Source organism: Neophocaena asiaeorientalis, unplaced genomic scaffold (genome assembly GCF_003031525.2).
Source record: "Neophocaena asiaeorientalis asiaeorientalis breed wild unplaced genomic scaffold, Neophocaena_asiaeorientalis_V1.1 scaffold230, whole genome shotgun sequence".
NCBI classification, from domain to species: domain Eukaryota; kingdom Metazoa; phylum Chordata; class Mammalia; order Artiodactyla; family Phocoenidae; genus Neophocaena; species Neophocaena asiaeorientalis.
Genome location: NW_020175186.1, coordinates 8,132,844 through 8,153,371, shown reverse-complemented (window position 1 = coordinate 8,153,371; position 20,528 = coordinate 8,132,844). Strand labels below are relative to the sequence as shown.

The 20,528-nt window shown below is 34.7% G+C and overlaps 1 protein-coding gene across 1 annotated transcript in view; it reads left to right on the top strand.

Moving 5' to 3' along the window:
* The window catches only part of KIF18A (kinesin family member 18A), a 78,781-nt gene extending 59,176 nt beyond the window's left edge, over positions 1-19,605 (top strand). The window contains exons 14-17 of the mRNA XM_024764693.1: positions 9,543-9,984; positions 10,728-10,835; positions 16,432-16,541; positions 19,045-19,605. Coding sequence (XP_024620461.1) covers positions 9,543-9,984; positions 10,728-10,835; positions 16,432-16,541; positions 19,045-19,127 — 743 coding nt within the window. The 3' untranslated portion in view covers positions 19,128-19,605. The remainder of the gene's footprint in view (positions 1-9,542; positions 9,985-10,727; positions 10,836-16,431; positions 16,542-19,044) is intronic.
* The last annotated feature ends 923 nt before the right edge of the window (positions 19,606-20,528 follow it).

Below are 20,528 nucleotides of genomic sequence, written 5' to 3'. Positions count from 1 at the left end.
AGCTCTGATCTGTCTCTGATCACTTTTCAAATCCTGGTCTAAATTGTAGGACATAGTCATTTTGAAAAGTTATATTATTTAATCATATAACTTTCATTGCCTACCCTCTTCCCTAAACCTCTTCCCTAAAGGAGTTGATGAATAAATCTCTAGCATTGTTTATGCATTTTTTGCTAAAAAGGCTTTATAACTATAAAAACAACAATAGGGTGCATTATATTGTTATTTTATTAATATGTGCCTTCAACTATTTGAGGTGTTAAAAAGCCCTAAGAGATCGTCTTGAATTTCAAGATAACTATGTTAGACCTTTATAAGTAAAGCAATACCAAAGTTATTTTTCAATGAACATTTTCTCTCCAGGAAGTTCCCAAACTGTTCTTTAGAATTGTATGTATTCTAGTTAATTTGAAAACAGTAATAGAAAATGTCTTGATCCTTAAAGTGGTATCCTCTCTGTTTAATCATCTGAATATCTCAACAGACCTGTGAAGAAATTAAAGTATATCTTACCTTCGTATGGAATCTAAATGTAAAGATAAAGATAGGTATAAGACATATCATTAAAGCTAGAGGTCTTTAGGACACTTAAAATATCTGAAAGCAAACTGATTAAATCCATGTCCTCATACAAAATATATCTTTTATTTCTTAGAATTTTTGCTATCTAAGCTTTATTTTTATTTCTACTATTTATTATGTGCTATAAACTTTAAAGCATAACAGAATTACACATGCTAACATTCAGATTTCACAAGTGGTTTACCTCTTCCCTGAAGAAGAGGAATTTTCCTTCATTCCTGGGACTCATGACTTTAAATCCATTCTGCTCATTCTCACCATATTGAATGATTTATTTTTGCTGATTGATTCACATTTTTATTGGCCCTCTTTAAATTACTAGGTAGATAACTGTTCTGCCTTTCTTTTTGTTGCATGCTAGGGAAAACGTAAGTAGGAGAGTGAGATGGTAAGCCAGTGGAGAATGGGGCTAAATAAAAGATCTCTCCCACCTTCCCTAGGCCTAGAATGTTCATTTTGCCCTTCTATTTGATTGCCAATTCCATTTCATGTTATCTGCTTGCATGTTTCAGTTAGACTCATAGCTTTGGCTAGTTTGACCCCACTCAGAGTCCACAGATTTGGGGTAAAGCTATCCCAGGACAAGCAAGAGATGTGATTTTGGACTGCTCTTTCCTTTTATAGCCCCAAAGTTTAACCATTTTTCTTTTCATTAAAAGCTTCTGCATCTGTGTGCATGTGTGTGTGTGTGTGTGTGTCTGTCTCTCCCATCTCCCCCTGCCCCCTCCTTTTTTCCCCCTCTTCACCTCCACCTCCTTTTAAAATTCAGTTTATATTTTTATAAAAGTAATACCTGCACATAATTTAGAAAGCTAACAAGTACTATAATATTTGTGTAAGTATTCCTTGCCCTATTGCTGCCCACTCCCAATTCTTATTCACCTTTTGACTATTTCTTTTGATTTTTCCTCCTAATTTCTAAATTTCAAATTTATACTGCTAATTCTTTTTGTTTATATTTTTCCAATTTTAGATGTTATCTACTTACTTTTATTTCATTTTATTTTAAAGGATTTAGCTCCTTTACAATGTGTATACATTTCCTCCTGTCCCCCTTTTTGCCAAAAGAGTTTTTCACCTTTTTAAAAATAAATCTCTAGAGTGTTATCAAGTAAATATCGTTCTCTGTTGAGCTAAGAAGTGTATAAATTCTCTTTCTTGTACAGCTTTATGGTTTCTGTATGTAGTATTTGTTTTTTTCCCATCCTCTTTCTTGTTTTCTCCTTTATTCTACGGAAGTACATCCTCCAATAAATTCGGGAGAATGGGTGCATAGGAAGTAAAATTTTTTTTAGACCTTGGATGTACAGCAATATTTTTATTTTCTGATTGACTAGGTATGGAATTCTAGGTTGGAAATAATTTTTCTAAGAACTGTGAAGACATTGCTCCATTGATTTCTAGATTCCAGTGTTGCCATTAACTGTCATGCCATTTTTATTCTTCATACTTTGTGTGGGACTTTTTCTCCCAGGAAGATTTTGGGATCCTTGGTATTCTGAAATGTCACAATGCTATACCTTGGTGTTAGTCTTTTTTAAGTTCATTATGCTAAACAGTTTGTGGGCCTTTTGCTCTGGAAACCTTTATGCTTTCACTCAGAAATTTTCACATATGTATTCAAGCACTTCCACGTGCTTACATACATAAACCTCCATAATATGTTTCTGCCCTTCTTTCTGTTCTGTCTTTGGAACACTTATCATTCTGATGTTGGATCTTCTGGATTGATCCTCTAATTCTATTATCTGTTTTCTAGTATTTACCTCTTTTGGTTTGTTTTTTCTTCTTTCTAGGAGATGTCTTCCACTTTATCTTAGAACCTTTACTTTTATTTTGTTTTCCTCTCATTTTAAATTTCTAAGAACTCTTTCTTAAAATTCAGTGTTTCTTCTTATAGCACTTTGGTTTTGCTTCATGAATGTAATAATGTCTCATTTCTCAGAAGATATTAATTATGGTTGTCCTAATATACTCATTTATTTCCTCTCACTTTTTTTTCCTGTGTGTAGTCATATGTCTTGATTATCATGTTGAAAGACATACTCTCAAATATCTGGTGACCCTGGTTGTGTTCTGTGTACATAGTTCGGTCTTTCAGCTAATGAGCCATATTTCCTTCTGCTCTGTTTTCTGTGACTTTTTCACCCCCTTTTCGCTCATGGGGTCTGTATGTACATGCTTTGATTTGGTTTTGATGGGGGTTTTGTTTTTTTTTCAAAATTGGGATCATGCTGTATTTAAATTTCTTTACTGCTTCATTTCATGGGATGTTTTCCCAAATCATCAGATAATCTGTAAAATATGGCTTTAAATAACAGTGTAATTATGTATGTCCCATGTTTTATTTAGCCATTATCCTAATTGATTAAATTCTCCCTGTGGTGGTAGCTCGGTGTAGGTAAAACATGGCTTCTGGATTATCAGAAGGCCTGAGTTTGTGTGCCAGTTCTGCCTCTCCTTTATACTGTATTATCCTTTTACTGGTCCAGTGAGTTTCCTCTGTGCTTATTGGTAGTATGGTTTTGCCCTTAACTTCCTGATAATCAAGTAGATAGTAAGGTCCAGGGATATGGGGGAAGTGCATTCCTTTTCATGGACCTCACAGCCCAGGGAGTATAGAAAAGAAACCAGAGCCTCAGGTAGAAACTTTGCCTCTTTGCCACCAGTGCTGGGAGCAAGGCCCACAGGGTTGGGCACTTTCTGTTCAGTGTTCCTTTCTACGGTGAGACAGCTAGACCAGGACTGAATCTTAGGGCCTCTTAGTGCTGCTGCTAGCGTTCACATATTGTCATTTCACTGTATCTCATAGTGTTATCTCACCCTTTCTCCTCCTACCCTATCTACTCCCTCATCCCTGTTCCTCATTTAAGGAACTTCAGTGACATTCTTCCAGTGCCTTTTACTTCACTCCCAAGGATAGCATTGAAGGATGAAGTGGGGAAATTATAAGTTATTCTCTCTATGCCTTCCTTTTTTCCAGTTCTAGCTACACAATATTTCTCATAAGGTCCTCTACTGTCCTGGTGTGCAGATAATACTCTTCTCTTATTTCTAACATTAGAGCAAGTTTTCTCCTATTTCTATTATATGGTCCTTTTAAAAGGAATCTGGAAGGGGAGCTACATACCTCTACTCAGATTACCACCTTGGTTAAAACTGGTTTTCTTTTACAAAGTTAACCTTCATATCTCTTCTTGTACTACGGGTGTTTCTAAGGTGAGACATTTAAGGCGGAGCCAACCAAGGACTGGATCTTCTAGTGAGCAATTTAAGTATTCAGTGCCTTTCTATCTTGTGCCCCTACCAAAAAGAAAAGGTTCTAATATCATGTATATCATATATTACTTGATTAATGCATTCACTACAAGACCACATTTTGCATTTTCAAGGCTTCACTAAACATGGATTTAAAATGCATTGGCTCCTTTTTAAGTAATTGAATGTTCAAGATAATTATCAAGATATTGGGAGGGAAGCAGTCAGCACTTGTGTCTGAAATCACAGTATGTCTATGTCTGGAAGTGAAGATAAATGTTTCAGTTGTTTGAGGGTGTTTAGAGATGAGAAAGTAGAGTGCCTGACCTAAAAGGAGATCCCTTTCCCATCACTCTATTAACTTACATCTTCCCCTCACATTGCTTTTTGTACAACTTCCTAGGAGCCAAAATCCATTTTCAATAAATTTTCTTCTGTCTGCCACCCTTGTTCTAGAGCCATTTCCTACTTAGCCTCACTCTCCTTCCTTCCTTTTCCCTACCCCAGCATGATAATAACACCCATCATCTCTAACTAAGAAATCATATCCTCAAACCCCAAAGAGCACCTGCTGCCTCAAGTCCATGCGTATCCAGACCAGAGAGGGAAGGAGGCAGGTTCTAAGACACCTGAATTCACTTGGATCAGAGCTCCTCAAGGGGACAGGACTTCAAGCCTGATGAGTGGGGGCTGGGAGCAGGTAATGTCAGTAAGAAGAGAATGCCAAATTTGAGGGATGATATTTAGGACCTTTTGAACCTTTCTGTAATTGTGCATGTCAAATGGTTCATGGTTTTATGGAATGTTGTCAATTTCTGTAAAATGGTATAAAATTAATATATACTACTCCTTTGTGTGAACTCCTTATCTTTGTTCCTGATTGTCAGACACCTCATCACACCTATGTATGTTATTACATACATTCTGGATTTACTTTATATAATTTTTATCTGATTATTTGATTACCACACCCTTCCCACATCTATCACTACTACCACTCGAGTCCAAGCTCTTGTTATTTCTTGCCTGAGCTATAGCAATAGTCTTGTTACTGTTCTTGTTCCTTGTTTCCTCTCTTACCCATTCACATTTTCTCCACACAGTAAGCAAAGCAATCTTTTTTTAAAATGTAAATCAGATCACATCATAACCATGCTTAGAATCCTCCACAGATATCCCTTTGCACTTGGAATAAATCCAAGCCCTTATCCATATATCCTAACACAGGCTGGCCTCTTTCAATATCTCTAGCTTCTCATTTCTTCTCTCCCTCTTAACTCACTACACTTCAATCACACTAGCCTTCTCTCGTTTCCTTGAGCTCAACAAATTTATTGTTGCCACTGGATCTTGCGCTTCCTGTTTCCTCTGCCTCTTTCCCCAGATCTTTGTAGGCCTGCCTCCTTCATAGCCATTCAAGTCTCAGATCACATATCCCATTCTTAGAATCACCTTCCCTGGCCATCATAAACCACACCCCTCCTATCTCCCATCACCCTCTACTCCACTTTTCTGTCTTACTGTCTTTACAACTCATATATCATTATTAACGTATTAAGATAATTTATTTTTCTGCCTTCTCCCCTCAGAAATGTAGATTCTTAATTGTTCTGTTTGCTGCTATATTCTCAATACCTAGAAAAGGTCTGGAACATGGCAGTGCTTAATACTAGATGAATGAACAAACAGTGAATCTTTTTATGCACATGCAGTCCTCTTAGATTGTTTTTCTTGTTCCATAGCTGACTACAGCCTTTTTTTTCATTAATCAAATAAACGTTGATACCGTATTGAAAATAATAGTAGTAACTTCTTTTAAAGGTCTCGACGTTATGGTTATTGTTATTATTTGGACATGAATTTCAACAAGTCATATTCACATAACCATGGATCATAACCATTTCAGAGCAATAGAAATGCAGTACACCTACACTGTGCTGGAGAATTAAAGTTCCAAGACATGGTCTAGAAATAACAAAATTTTTCAGAACATAGGATACCTGCTACCTTCTATCCTTAGTATATGATGTAGTAGGCTGCTTCTTTAGATGGAGAGACCCTGGAGAGAAGACTTGCTTTCCTCCCAAGCAGCTGCCAATCTTTTCCATCCCCATTTATAAGATCCTACCTTATAACAATGCATTTTTAATGTCCTGTCACCTCCTGTGTGGCACCTCTATTGCTGAGGTATTTCATTGACTACCATTACCTATTAGAGTCCCTTGTTCTGAAAGTCCTTAACTACATGATTCCTTTTCTCGTTTTATGGGCCCTTTTTAAAGGAATTATAATCTTCCTCCAGGTTACCTTCTTTGTCATTTCCACTCTGTAGGCCAAAGAATTACAGAATCTTGTTAGATAGTATTTTCCCAGGCTGAATCAAGGGAAACTACAGACTCCCCAAGCCTGCTTTTCTGGAAAGTTACTGCACATCCTCTAATGGAAAAGTACAGCAGATCTCTTTTATAGACATAGACCTAGTATATCCAGTGGTTGTTGTAGCCTCTAATCCAGCACCCTCCAGTTTGTCATACCCACTTAAAGTATTCTTGCCTAACTAAAGGGGAATGACTATTTATTATATAGTTGTATTTATATATTCTGGATATCGTATTCAAAGTGAAATCTCATGTTGTTTATCGTGCTCTTTTAGTCTTCAGGAATAAATGGAGTCATTATCCCCTTACAGTTACAGTGAATTGACTGTCTAATTTTTATTTAAGCCTTTAAATCTTAATTTGCTCTGATTATCTTCTGAACCTTTCTTAGCAACTAGTCAGCCTAAGTAGTCCTGAATTGACCATCTATTTTCTGCTCTCTTTTTATTTTATCTGTACTTAATAACTGAGAGGATAGAAAGAAAAGAACCCCCTGGATTTGTATTTTGTACATGCTGTGTGTCTGTAGCATCTCTCCTTTCAGGTCCAGTAAAACAGTGGTATGTGAGTCCATTATCGGCCTCATCTTCACGTTTCTCCTTCAAGTTATCATATCCTATCAGGAGAGCAGAATTATAGCTAAAGATAATGTCATTGTAAGATTACTATTGCTTTCACTGCAAACTGTTACTTAGTCTGATCATACCAAAATTTGATATTGGATGTATGTTTAGATTATCCCAAAGAACTGGTAGATTTTTCTTTTTGGTGTGTTATGGAAGACACCCCCCCGCTTTTCATGCTGTTTATAAGCAATAGAGAAAACATGGTCCACCATCATGGGAATTTGCCCACTGCCACTCCAGAGATTATCCCTCTGTAGATATGCACAAGAAAAATAGTTACTCTGGATAATCCCTATCCCTTGAGGTTTCATGGTCCATTGTGTTCTAAATTTTAGAATGTTGTTACCACGCCTGCATGTTCAAATAGCACTTAGATGTGCCTGCTTTCACAGTACCTTGGGTTTATATTACAATTTATCATCAGTCTTGATAAATTGGGTATCTGATAAACTGAAAGTGAAATATATTCAAACAATATATTGTTTGAAATATATTCTTTTGGTGATAATGGTGTGCTGGGTATTGATGGAATACTGGAAAGTAAATTACAGCTTACCCTGTGAACGTCACAATGCTAACAGTTGAAGCCTATATTTCTAGAGCCTTTCCTTGAGCTCTAAGTATTTTATAGATATTATCTAATCCTAGAAAATCCCTGTACATAGAAAGATAGTATCCCCTTTTTTCTAGGGGGTATTAATGCCCACACTGCTTAAGTGAGTTGCCCAAGGTCACTCAGTGTGTTGTTGGTGAAGCCAGAAATAGAATCCAAGTCTCCTGACTCCCAATTCAGTTTTCTATCCTCGATATAGTTTTCTATCCTCTGCATACCCCTGCTCCCTCTCCTGGGAAAAGAAGTTAATCTTCCAGCTATTAATAGCCACCAAATTGGTGGTAGCAGCACAGTGGAGAAAAGTTACTGTCTTTACACTGCAGCATTAGTATAAAAATATCTGGTAATGGAAAATTTGACAAATGTCATGTAAAAGGGAGTGGAAAATTATTTTAAGATCTGGATATCATTTATCTAGTTCTCAGAAAAGTAAAATTCCTTAGTAGAACAGGGATCATATTTTTCTTCCTGTTTTTAAATTGTATTTCCTAGAGGGTAATTGTCAACCTAGCCACAGCAGAGTCTACTGTCAACTAATGTAATAAGAATAATGCATGTACTGTTGCTGATTGTTATCAGTGTATTTTCTAACTTGGTTGAAAGTTTGAATTGCTTTATTGAAATACACAGCACTTATTTTATTCAGCTTTCAGTGTTACTTAAGTTATTATTATATTGTAAAGCAAATATAACATCAATTGGGAATTTTACTGCCTGATTTGAAAACATGGTGAGAAATACACCTTATAGTTTCTTCCCTGGACAGCACACTCCAAGCAGAGTTACTTTGTGTCAGGCACCATGAAGTTTACCAGAATGAAATAGGCAAAGCAGAAAAAAGATATATTAATTTAAAAATGCAACATAAGTACACTGGAGCTGATCAAGATTATTGTTATATATGTAAACAAGTCATTATTTTGTACACTAAAAGAAAGTGAGAAGTCTTTCTGTACTTAAATATTTAAGCATGTCTAGTATTGTGGGAGTTCACACTTAAGTTCAAACAAAACAATTTGTCTCTTAATTTTGGAGCAAGGAACAAGAATTCCCCTACTAAAAATCTCTGGGCATTATGTTTCTGTTTAAAGATTACTAAACATCTTTAATCAGGGGAATGACATGATCAGAATTATGTTTTAACTGTAAGTGTAAAAGAGGCAGGATTGGTGAAGATTGGGAAATGCAAGGAAAAAGTAAAAATCTAGTTATATGGGACCCACATGACTGAGAAGGTAATGGCAAGAGGATAATTAGAAATAGAGTGTATAGCCATAAAAAAAGAACGAGATAATGCCATTTGCAGCAACATGGATGGACTTAGAGATTATCATACTAAGTGAAGTAAGTCAGAGAAAGACAAATATCATATGATACCACTTAAATGTGGAATGTAAGAAAAAAGATACAAATAAACTTATTTACAAAACAGAAAGACTCCCAGACATAAGAAACACATTTATGGTTACCAAAGGGGAAAGGAGGGGTAGGGATAAATTAGGAGTTTGAGATAAGCAGATTAAAAACTACTGTATGTAAAATAGGTGAACAGCAAGGTCCTACTGTATAGCACAGGTAACTATATTCAATGTCTTATAATAAACTATAATGGAAAAGAATCCAAAAAAGAATATATATATAAAACTGAATCAATTTGCTGTACACCAGAAACTAACAATGTTGTAAACCAACTATACTTCAATTAAACAAAGAAAAAGAAAAGAAATAAGAATATAGAATAAGAGGGTCAGGTACAGATCCTTAGAGAAATGTATACATTTACTGGATGCAGTTTATTTTCATAATTGCCCAATATCTCAAGACAGCTGTATCTATAATATTGATATTAGCTACTTAGTATCTATTTTCTGTTGTAGAATTTCTTTATAATGAGTTTATTAACTTTAACGTTATTAGCAATAACTTTTTTCTTTCCAACTTATTTATTTTCTTTTAAATTTTTATCAATTTGGCAGAAAATATACTTATTACTGGGGGTCTTTTTTTTCCTTCTCTTAACTGGTAAGGTTATTGGAAAACTATTTAGGCAACATTATTGAACTTGTTTTTAATTTTGTTGAACAGGCACATCTCCGAGTGAATCTAATCTGCTTAAAATTCCTCCACAAAAAAGAACCCGAAGAAAATTAATGCCTTCTCCCTTGAAAGCAAAACATCCCCAGAAATCTACACTGTCTGAAAATATGCAGCTCAATGATTCCCTCAGCAAAGAACTTCAACCCATTGTGTATACTCCAGAAGACTGTATAAAAACTTCTCAATATCCATCTGCAGTGACCTTATTAAAATCATCATCACATACTACCAGTTTTCAGACCATCAACTCAAATACAAACAGTGATAATTCTCTGAAAATGTTGTGTGAAGTAGATATCCCTCTCAGCAAGAGAAAAGAATATGGCCAGGAGGATTTGGAGTCTACATTTATTATATGTGAAGACACCAAGAGCTTGAAAAGTAAATTACCTGAACAAGAATCACTACCAAACAATAACATTTTACAAAGGTACACAGGACTATTTGCCAATTCTTCTTTTGTTTTATTTACATAGCCTTTAAACTATTAGCTTTCTTTTTCCTCTGTAGGTATATTTAAGATCTGTTTCGTAGATGAAGTATGCTACCTTGATTACAAAAGTCAGTGTTTTTACCTTCATTAAATCTTATTTGTCTTTCTCTCTAAATATTAAGCCACTAACACAATATTGTGAAGTCTTTAATTTTAAAACTTAAGTTGATTGACACTTGTTAGGCTAGAGGAGACCTTAAGATATATTTAGTTTGTTCTTCATACTCCAAAGTTAAGATGTTCCAAGCCATCAGTAGATGATTACCAATTGTTTATATTATTCATTAATATCTTCACTAAAGGAAATACCACAGTTTCTATTGATGTTTAGCAAACCTCAGCTCACTCTGAAATAGTCGTAAGTCTAAGGTATGGTTGACTGCATGTCATCCAAGCAAAAACATATCCTTCTCACTTAATATGTATGTTCACAATTAATCTAAATATGGGAAGAATGATACCTTCACCTTTCTATGCTATGGGAATGCAGAAATCTATCTATGGTTTAAAAAAGAGAGAAGAAAACCCCAGGCAATCAAGGGAAGTTTATAGTATTGAATAATGTTTTCCTTTATGTATTAAGACAAAATGATGTTCTAATTATGGAAGTGTATGCCCCCTTTTTTCTCCATAGTACAAATCAAAATTAGTCTTTTTATTTTTCATTATTTAATATACAGGCTTGCCCCTTCTTCATTCTCAACTAAGCATTCTCTGCCTATACCAAGCATAGTACCATCCTACATGGCAATGACTGCTGCTGCCAAAAGGAAACGGAAACTAACAAGGTACATTTAAACATCAACTGGTTCAGGCTTTATACATATGTAAGATCATCTTTATACTTTGTTTCCTACAGCTCTTTTTATTTCTTGTAATTAGACTGTCAATTCACATTTAAGCATACACATAGTAAACTGCTCTGAATACAGCACTAGTTTTATTTATTTATTTATTTTTAATTTATTTATTTTTGGCTGCACTGGGTCTTTGTTACTGTGCGCGGGCTTCTCATTGCAGTGGCTTCTCTTGCTGCGGAGCATGGAGTCTAGGCGCACAGGCTTCAGCAGTTGTGGCACACGGGCTCAGTAGTCGTGGCGCACGGGCTCTAGAGCGCAGGCTCAGTAGTTGTGGCGCATGGGCTTAGATGCTCTGTGGTATGTGGGATCTTCCCGGACCAGGGCTCAAACCCGTGTCCCCTGCGTTGGCAGGTGGATTCTTAACCACTGTGTCACCAGGGAAGTCCCAGCACTAGTTTTATATTATCAAAGGGAGATCTTGATAAAGCCCAAATATTTCACTTGATATTTGTATAAAGTATTCCATATTTCAGATTATTAAAAATAAATTTTAAAGTCTTCTGGCCTTCAGAAAGGTCATTTAAGTTTTCTTCTGTTGACAATTTTTACTCATTTGGTATTTCTCCCTTCAGACATTACTGAATTTCTTCAGTCCTAAAATTATATTATTTTAATGGATTTTGATATATGACTAAAATGTGATGAGTGAATAGACTTCTGTTTCTGGCTATGACATTGTAGCTTGTATCAGACCAAGTTTTCCATCAGGAACAATTATAAAAGCTGATAAAATTCAACTAACAGCTGCTTGAAGGCACTCGGGAACAACCAACACAGCCAGGACTTGAGGGTCTAAGATCCCAGAGGAAAGGAAAACAAGTTGTGGAGAACGAGACCTTCTCTGCCTCTTTTTTTCCATTTAGCATTTGCCAGTTCATGGCATCAAATATAGAGGTCAAGCCAAAAATGGAAGCCTATAGCTATCAACATCTCACTGAGCTAGGGAAACAAAATCTGTGTAGCTTTTGCCCTCAAGGTATTGGCCAATTTCTAAACTCTCTGTAATAAGAGGCCACAAAACCAACTAAAAGTGGCTGCCAAGAGGCTAAAGTAATAAGCAGAGTTTTGACCTTCTCATGGGACCAGGACACAAAAATTGTTGTTTAGGGATCATCATGGAGAAAAGGCCCTGTTAAACGCCCAGGGTTTTATTTGAAATCTTTGAAGGCCTATGCTTTAGGTAGGAGTGGGGCAAACTGGAAATAGACTGGTTCTTGAAAGGCTGAAACAGACCTTTGACCAGTTCAATCCCATTTTGGATCAAGGTGATCTATCTCTATTTTGCCTACTTGCCAGAAGAAAATTAAATCATCTCTGAAGAATATACCACCTCCAGCCTCTACAGTTTTTCATATGCAGTGTTTAGCACTTAAGCAAAAGTTACCAAGAATGCCGGGAGACAGGATGAAATGACTGAAAATCAAGAGAAAAAAACAAATTAGAGAAGCAGCAATACAGATATTGAGATTATCAGATAGGGACTTTAAAAATTTAATTGTGATTAAGTTCAATAAAATAGATGATAATTTCCCAGAGAACTGGATTCTATTAAAATGAATCAAATGGATATTCTAGAAATGAAAAATAGAATATACTGAAATTGCAAACTCAAATCAATTTAACAGATTAGGCATGGCAGAAGAAAGTTTAGTGAACTGTAAGATAGGTTAACAGAAAAATGTTCAAACCAATTGCAAAAGTATAAAAAGATAAAAATATAGAGAAGAGCAAAAAGAGACATATGGGACACAATTTAAAAGGTCTAGCATATGTGTATTTTGAGTCCCAGAAAGAAGTGAGAAAAAGAATGGGAAAAAACAGTATTTGAGAAGATGCTGGCTAATAATTTTCCAAGACTGACCAAAGTTGGCAAATCACAGGTTTGAGAAGCAATGCAAACTGCAAGCAGCATTAATACAAAGAGAAACATACCTAGGTACATAGCAGTAAAACAGCTAAAAATTAAAGACAAGGAAAAAAGTCTTAAATATATTGAGTTATATGACATGAAGCCCATTATATAGTCTGTATATCCTGTAGCATAGAATGCAATGACAAGATACAATGAATGGTTAAATTGTAAAATGGATCTGACTTGCTTTACCTCTTTTTCTTTATCATGTGATTATGGAGAGAAGAGCATACGATCTTAAGATAACTCTTTTTTAAGTTTCCTATATTCCACCATGGACGTGTTATCATCCGGGCTAGTGCTAACAAATTTACAAACGCCTATTTATTTGTGCCACATAGAGTATCATCTCATAGTTGCATTTAGCATCTGTCCAAAGTACCAGTGGAGTCTTGAAATGTTTATGTTTAAAATTCATGGATTGATTTTTCCTGAATGTCTCTGACTATCCATGACATTTACAATTTTGTATTTTGCTGTGTCACAAATTTGAATTGTGCAATTAGTCATATATGGGAATCAGTCACTTAGCCTAGCTAACCACCATCATCTGTTTTACCCATCTTGTCACTAATTTTCATTGTGTGAGTCATGTTATTCTTTTCTTTAATTAATGCTGGGGACTTTCCTTGTTCTTCACTGGTAACATGCTCTGCTGTTGTAACTAAGATGTAGCAAAAGTTTATAGCTAAGAATAACTTTTAAATGTAAACAGAGTCATTATCAAAACCAAATGATTTTTCAAGAAATGTCTTGGTATGTAAATTGTGTATTTGGAGTGGGTTTAGATGAGTTAAAGGGCTTCCGAAATAAAATTAAAGGACAGCTAAAGAAAGCAAGATTTCTCATAGCCTATTAATTGCTCTGTTACATTCCCTCTGGTACCAATAATTAGATCCTGCCATTAACTAAGGTTAAAAGAGATTAATGCTAGAAATGTACATAATTACTTTTTAAAAGAATCTTCCTTTCGCCCAATTAAATCTACATGAGCTTGAGAGTAATGGACTCTGGTATTTTCCACTTAACAGCTTTATGTACATATTTAGGTGTGTGTATATTTTGTTATGGTTTTTAAAAATGAGGAACAGCTCCATGTATATAATTACTTCTTTTATTTTTTATCAGTTTTTCTCTCAAAAGAAAAAAAAAAAAAAAATTAGCATCTAGAAGCACTGGATATTCCAGAAACCTACCAGACTGAATTTTTTAGTAACTACTGAAATTGAGAATATCAGATGTGTAATCATTTCAATTTATATAATCACTGTAACAGACTATTTTAACTAAATGTATCAATTTACCAAATACACAAATATATATGTAAATTTTTTCTTATAAATTATATTTATTAATTTGGGGTTTTGTTTGCTTTGTGTCTGGTTGGTTGGTTGGTTTTTTGTTTGTTCCACAGTCTTTCTTGGCACTCAAAAGTGGTCTCACACCTACATACATTTTTGGTTTATTTTGAAAAATGTCTATGATTCCAGCTAGAAATTATCTCCACTGAAAGAATATGAGATGCATTATGTTTATCAAGCAAAAATATTATACCTATGTAAGGGAACAAAAGACTAATCTTAACTTTTATTGATAGTTATGGAAATACATTTGGCTTACAACTAGAAGATTCTGTAGGTTTCTTCTCAAAACAGTCTTTAAAATAATTTGAATTTGTACCCATACCAATTTTAGGTCTTTTTATTTTGTGATCTAATATAAATCTAACAAATTTATAACAAATGTTAAATATTTTATTAGTTGACTATGTTACCTAAATCCTAAAAATGTTTGAGTGTGTTTTACTTATATATAAATACATAACTTATTTGATTAGGCTTTGATTTCATTCCTAGAAATGTGAGTTTTATTCAAATAGATTTATTCAAAACCCTGATTTTCAAATAAAAACAATCTGTGAGTGAAAACGAGGTCTTAGAACTAACCAAAGTGAAGAATCATACCATAAAATAATAAAGAAAACCTTAAGATATATTGCAGGGAAAACAACCCTCTTCGAAAGTAACCAGTGACATTGATCTTTACACTTGAAGACATAAAATCACCAAATGACCCCAAAAGAATTTTTGCCTTAGACAGCTGATATATATATATATATATATATATATATAATCAAAACTGTATGTTTTAGTATCCAAAATAGATTTATAGTAACTTAGTTTATTTGGCACCATTTGTGAATAGAAAATTTCTACAACTGAATTTGTTTACTTTCATAACACAAGTACTTCTCTGTAACCATTTTGGGAAGATATTTGCATTCTTGAACAGAGCTGGCAAAATCATCATTATGAACACCATAATCATTTCTCTTACAGGCTCTAGAAAATTTAGATACATAGGTTGACTTATTTTTCCCAGCATTCACTGTGCTTATACCCATTTTTCTTTGCTAACATATTAAATTGCCATTTCTGACTAGTTTCATTGAGCATATAACCCATATTCTCCTGTTCCACAAACATAAACCCACATCACTTTACCACAGGTTTAGGATTACCAGAACAAGTTGTTGCCATAAAGGGAAGCCTCCAATTGTTAATCCAAACTGACAAGCAAATTAATATCAACTTGTAAAATGGTATATAATATCTTGACTAGCCAGAAATTTCCTAAAATTAGCTTATTTGAATCAGTGTGGAAAGGGATGTTCATCTCCCACTTTGACCTCCAACCCTGCCTGCTAAAACTTGATCCTCTGTAGGACTGGGAAGGGTTGGATTGCTATTTTTCAGGACCCAGATCAATCTCATCTCATCCACAAAATCTTCCAATTTTCATTCTTCTTCTAAACTCAGGAACCTGCGGCTTCTTGTACTTTGAAAACCTGTGGTGCTGTTTTTTGTTCTGCCTTGTATTATTTTGTGTATTTGTCCTATTTTTCCCCCATCCCACCATATATCTATTATGTAAGTTTTCAGGACATGGGTTGTTTGTGCCTTACTCACTTGTATATCCTGTGACATGAGGCCACAATATGTGTTTTGTAATATGTCAACTCAAATTGAGTTAGAAATTTGACCCATTAATAACATGAGAGTGATATAAATTTTTGAAGACAAAACAAATGAAAATACGTCATTCTTTTCATTTCACTTTCTATAATTGCAATAATCAGAGAGAGATTCTCATTCTATTACCATGCTTTGATTTAAAAACAAGGTTTGCAAACAATCTCACCTGTTCATATTCCCCAGATTAGGGGTTTGGTAATCTGAGATTCGTTTTTCACCTCTTGCAATGTGCTCCTTATCTCTACACTTTGAATAACAGTGCTTGCATGCAGTCCAGCACAGCACCCTGAAATGTTCTGTTAAAGAATTGTGACAAAAAAAAAAAAAAAAAAAAAGAATTGTGACATACACCTCTACTCATAATCTCCAATTTGAATAAACGTCATTAAAATCACACACTGCTAAACTTCCCTATGGGCCAAAAATTTATTTAGTATCTCCAATTACTTCTATGGGATTTTACAACTTAATATTTTAGTATTTCACTTTTTCTTTAATCATTATTGAATGTAGAATATGTATTTGAATTTAGAGATATAAAAAAAGACTTTACTAAAATAAAAATTTTCCCTTGAAGCTCTACATCAAATACCTCACTAAGTGCTGAGGTAAATTCTGGATCTGCCAAGCGTGTTCACCAAGATAATTCAAGTGATAAGCACTTCCAAGAAAACAGACCAACAATGGGTATGTTTCAGCTCTTATTTTGATATTTAATAACATGATTAACTAATATATGTATAGTACTTTACATATTTTTACAGTGTTTTCATGAGAGTCTCCTTTTATGTACTCATCACCTTTATTATTGTACATGGTGAGTGTGGTTATCCCTGTTACAGATAAGAAAACTTAAGACACAAAATAAAAAACATGCTCACCCAAGATCACAGAGATATTTCATGATGGAGCCAGAACCCAGAACTGGATCTCCTAACTCTATATTCTGTACCCTTTTTGTTATCCATACTGCCTCGTATTGCAGAAGAATGTGTAAATAATTTAACTAATAATTGAAATAATTAACTATGTTATTTAATAGGTTAGTGATTAAGTATATTTTACAGATAAACTATATCCACTTGAAATTTTTCTCTTAGCCTCTTATTTTTAATAATTTGGCCTCTGATTCACTTGTGCAATTATTGTGAGGTTCCAGTCTATACCTAGTTACAATCATATTTTAACTCCAATTAGCAAGTTGAAAAAAAATGCTGATGGTGGTGATTACATCCTCTCAATTGCATATGGAGGTGACATGAGTCCATGGTAAGGAAACATCTTCAGTGAAACTAGAGGTATATAGCACCTACCAATTTCTAGGCCTTTGTGTCCAGACCTATGTTTCTCTGACACTGTAGTTTCTAAGACTTCAATCAGGAAGTATTTATTTACTATGCAGTCACTATGTGCTAGGTTCTGTGATGAATATAAAGATCATTAAGACCCAGTTTGGTTCTTCTCTAAAGGAACTTATAATTATAGCACTTGGAATTTAAAGGGGTTTCACGAGATAACGAGTATGTTTAAGAATAACATGAAAACTATTATTAATTTTTTTTCTGCCAATGCTTTTTCATTAGAGTAATATAAAATTTCTCAATAGCTTTGCCAAGCTGCATTGATAAATCCTTAATTGTTGTGGTGCCCAGTGGCAGTTGTTTACCTTAAGCTCAGTGGAAATGTCTTTCGTGCAGATTTAAAAATCAAACAATGAAGTCCTGAAAAGAAGAATTTACTATGACTATTTGGTTCAACTTGCCATATTTAATAATGTTTAACATTGTGTATATGCAGTTGTTGTAGATATGTACTGTCCCACTGGTCTTCTGAAAAAGTTCTCCAGGAAGTCATAATCCTGCAACCAAATAATAAATTTATGATAATTCTCAAATAATAGAGACTTAGGTTTCCTAATATGCTTATTTTCTAAGAATAGTATAAAATGCATCAAATATCTTATATGTAAAGAGAGATGAATAATCTATAGAGAAAGCAGTGGGAGAGAATACTAAACTACAGTACTTGCCAAAGAGGAAAGATTTTGCCTTGTTAAGGATAATGGAGCACTTAGAAAAAGGTATTAGTCTAAGGGAAGATAATGGTTTATGTACATTAGGATATCCAAGTGAAAATGGCCAAATACACATCAGGAATTACTAGAAAAGTAAAAGAGAACTGGGGCTGCCTTCCTTAGAATGTATTCAGCTGACTCCAACTAACAGTGTACAAATTAAAAAGGAAAAAAAAAAAGGAACATCCGTGGGAAAGAAGGAAACTCTGTTTACTGAGCATTTAGAGAAATAAGAAATAGTGTCAAGAGAATATGTGCCCCTAAAACTAAAACCTAATGTGATCAAGAAAATGGATGAGAGATTAGACAGACCCATAAAGAAGTCAGTGGGCCCCTTTTGTAACAACACTTCGTTGAGTAGAGAATCATTGTGAACAGTGAAGAAGAACCAGAAGAGTGGACATAGATAGGTGGAACACATTTTAGAGGTAGCCGTGAAAGGAAAAAAGAGCTATGGGATCAGGATCAGCACATTAAGAAGTACTGGACTCAAGGGCTTCCCTGGTGGCGCAGTGGTTGAGAGTCCGCCTGCCGATTCAGGGGACACGGGTTCGTGTCCTGGTCCGGGAGGATCCCGCATACCGCGGAGCGGCTGGGCCCGTGAGCCATGGCTGCTGAGCCTGCGTGTCCGGAGCCTGTGCTCTGCAACGGGAGAGGCCACAACAGTGAGAGGCCCGGGTGCCGCAAAAAAAAAAAAAAGTAGTACTGGACTGAAATGATACTTCTAAATTGGAAAAATATGGAAGTTTGAAAGTCCTTGGGAAATAATCCAAAGAATGAAAAACAAAAGTTGATGATGCACAAAAGAAAGGGAACAGTGTTCACAGAAGTAGTCTTTCCTTAGTTCAAGAACAGAAGTAAATGTGGTAGTTTATTCACTGACTTCACTTGATAGCTTTGGGGCAGGGGAAGGGGTGTACGTACATGCGCACTAAAACTTCAGTTTACAATGTGGAGAAATGAATTCCTACTTTCAAACCAAGGGTATTAATGTTTCTTTGTTGGTGTTCTGTTTTAAATCAGGTTAATTAACAGCTGTGAAGTTTAACGAATGGTGAAAATTCTTTTTGAATGATACTTTTACCATATTTATGTATCTTTTTATTTCTTCTCTAGAATATAAAAGAAACATCCATAAAGTAAAGCCAAGCATGGTTAGAAAATTTGGAAGAAATATTTCAAAAGGAAATCTAAGATAAGTCTCTTCAAAATCAAGGGAAATGAAATTGACAAGTCAGCTTTTAAAAGGGTTTGTTGCCAGTACCCTTTCAGAAACTTCTTAAAAATCTTTGAAAGAAGACCATCTTAAAAGCTAGGTTTACCCAAATATCTTCAGCAAGCAGAAAACGAAATTCCTTCTGTTTTGTGCTTTTGTATTCTAAGCAAATGTAAAATTTCAACAGAAAACGTGTGTTTTAAGTTCCTAAAATATTTGCTGCCCTTTAAAATACCTAAGTCAGTATGGTAGCAACTCAGTTTTACTATGCTACAACAAGTTGATTAGGACATTTTAGAAAATAGTAGACTTAAATTATCTTTACTGTTTTTTAAAAATAAGGAAAATTTAGGAGTGATAAAATTATGACCCAGAATTTATTTGGTCTCTTCTTTCCAAAAATACTTTGATGTACAAATGTCCATATATGTGCCCATAAAGTTGTTGTAAATATTATTTAAGTAGTCTTCATGAATAAAATACTAATATTGTTTCTCACTACTAGATACATTAAAGATGTAGATTTTATAGTGCTTGCTTTTCTGTCTCGTGACGACTACCCCTTACACACCTTAAACTATTATTTTTTATAAAATGTTACTTTTGTATATTTGTATTTCAGATTAGCTCAAGATATGTGGCACTAGAACCAAACCTGAAAATAACCCATAGGTTCCTTACTAATAATGAGAAGATGTTTTAATCATTTTCTCTGCTATAGGAAGTACATGAAGCTGCAACTTAATCTTATGTCCTTGTTCACCTGCTTTGTTTGCCTTGTTTATCTTCTGAAAACAACAAGTATTTGCTTAAATGAACTTCTAATTTCATATGGCCTAGGACCTGTCCCATCAAAGCAAACAACCATTTAACAACCAGCTGCAAATTTTAGACCTTTCTGTTATTAGTCATGTTTTTCAAATCAAAATCTAGTTGAGAAAGTATGAGATGGAATAATGATCTTTGAAGTTCCTTCCAACTGTGACACTCATAATTCCATATTCATAAAAGTATACCTAGGATCTGATGTAGGGAGAACAACCATAGACAATTTTTGTTTTCCCTTTGTCATTAGGCCTTTGGTTGTATCACCTATTTATCAGCTACATTAGTGTCTCTATTATTCCTTTCCATCTATTTTAGGTAATTATATGTTTCAAAAGAAATCTTTTTACCACATACTGATGAATGGCTAGCTAGCAGGATTGTGACCCTACCTCGTGGTCCACCTCACACCATAAGACGTGAGTGATTTTCTTATATGCCATTTTTATCAGCTAGGGATTTCACCTTCTGTAAAAGTTACTAACAACACCTTTGCAATGCAGCCACATTAAGGGGAAATTAGAGAGAATAAATAGTAATGAACGTGGGAAAGGAAAAC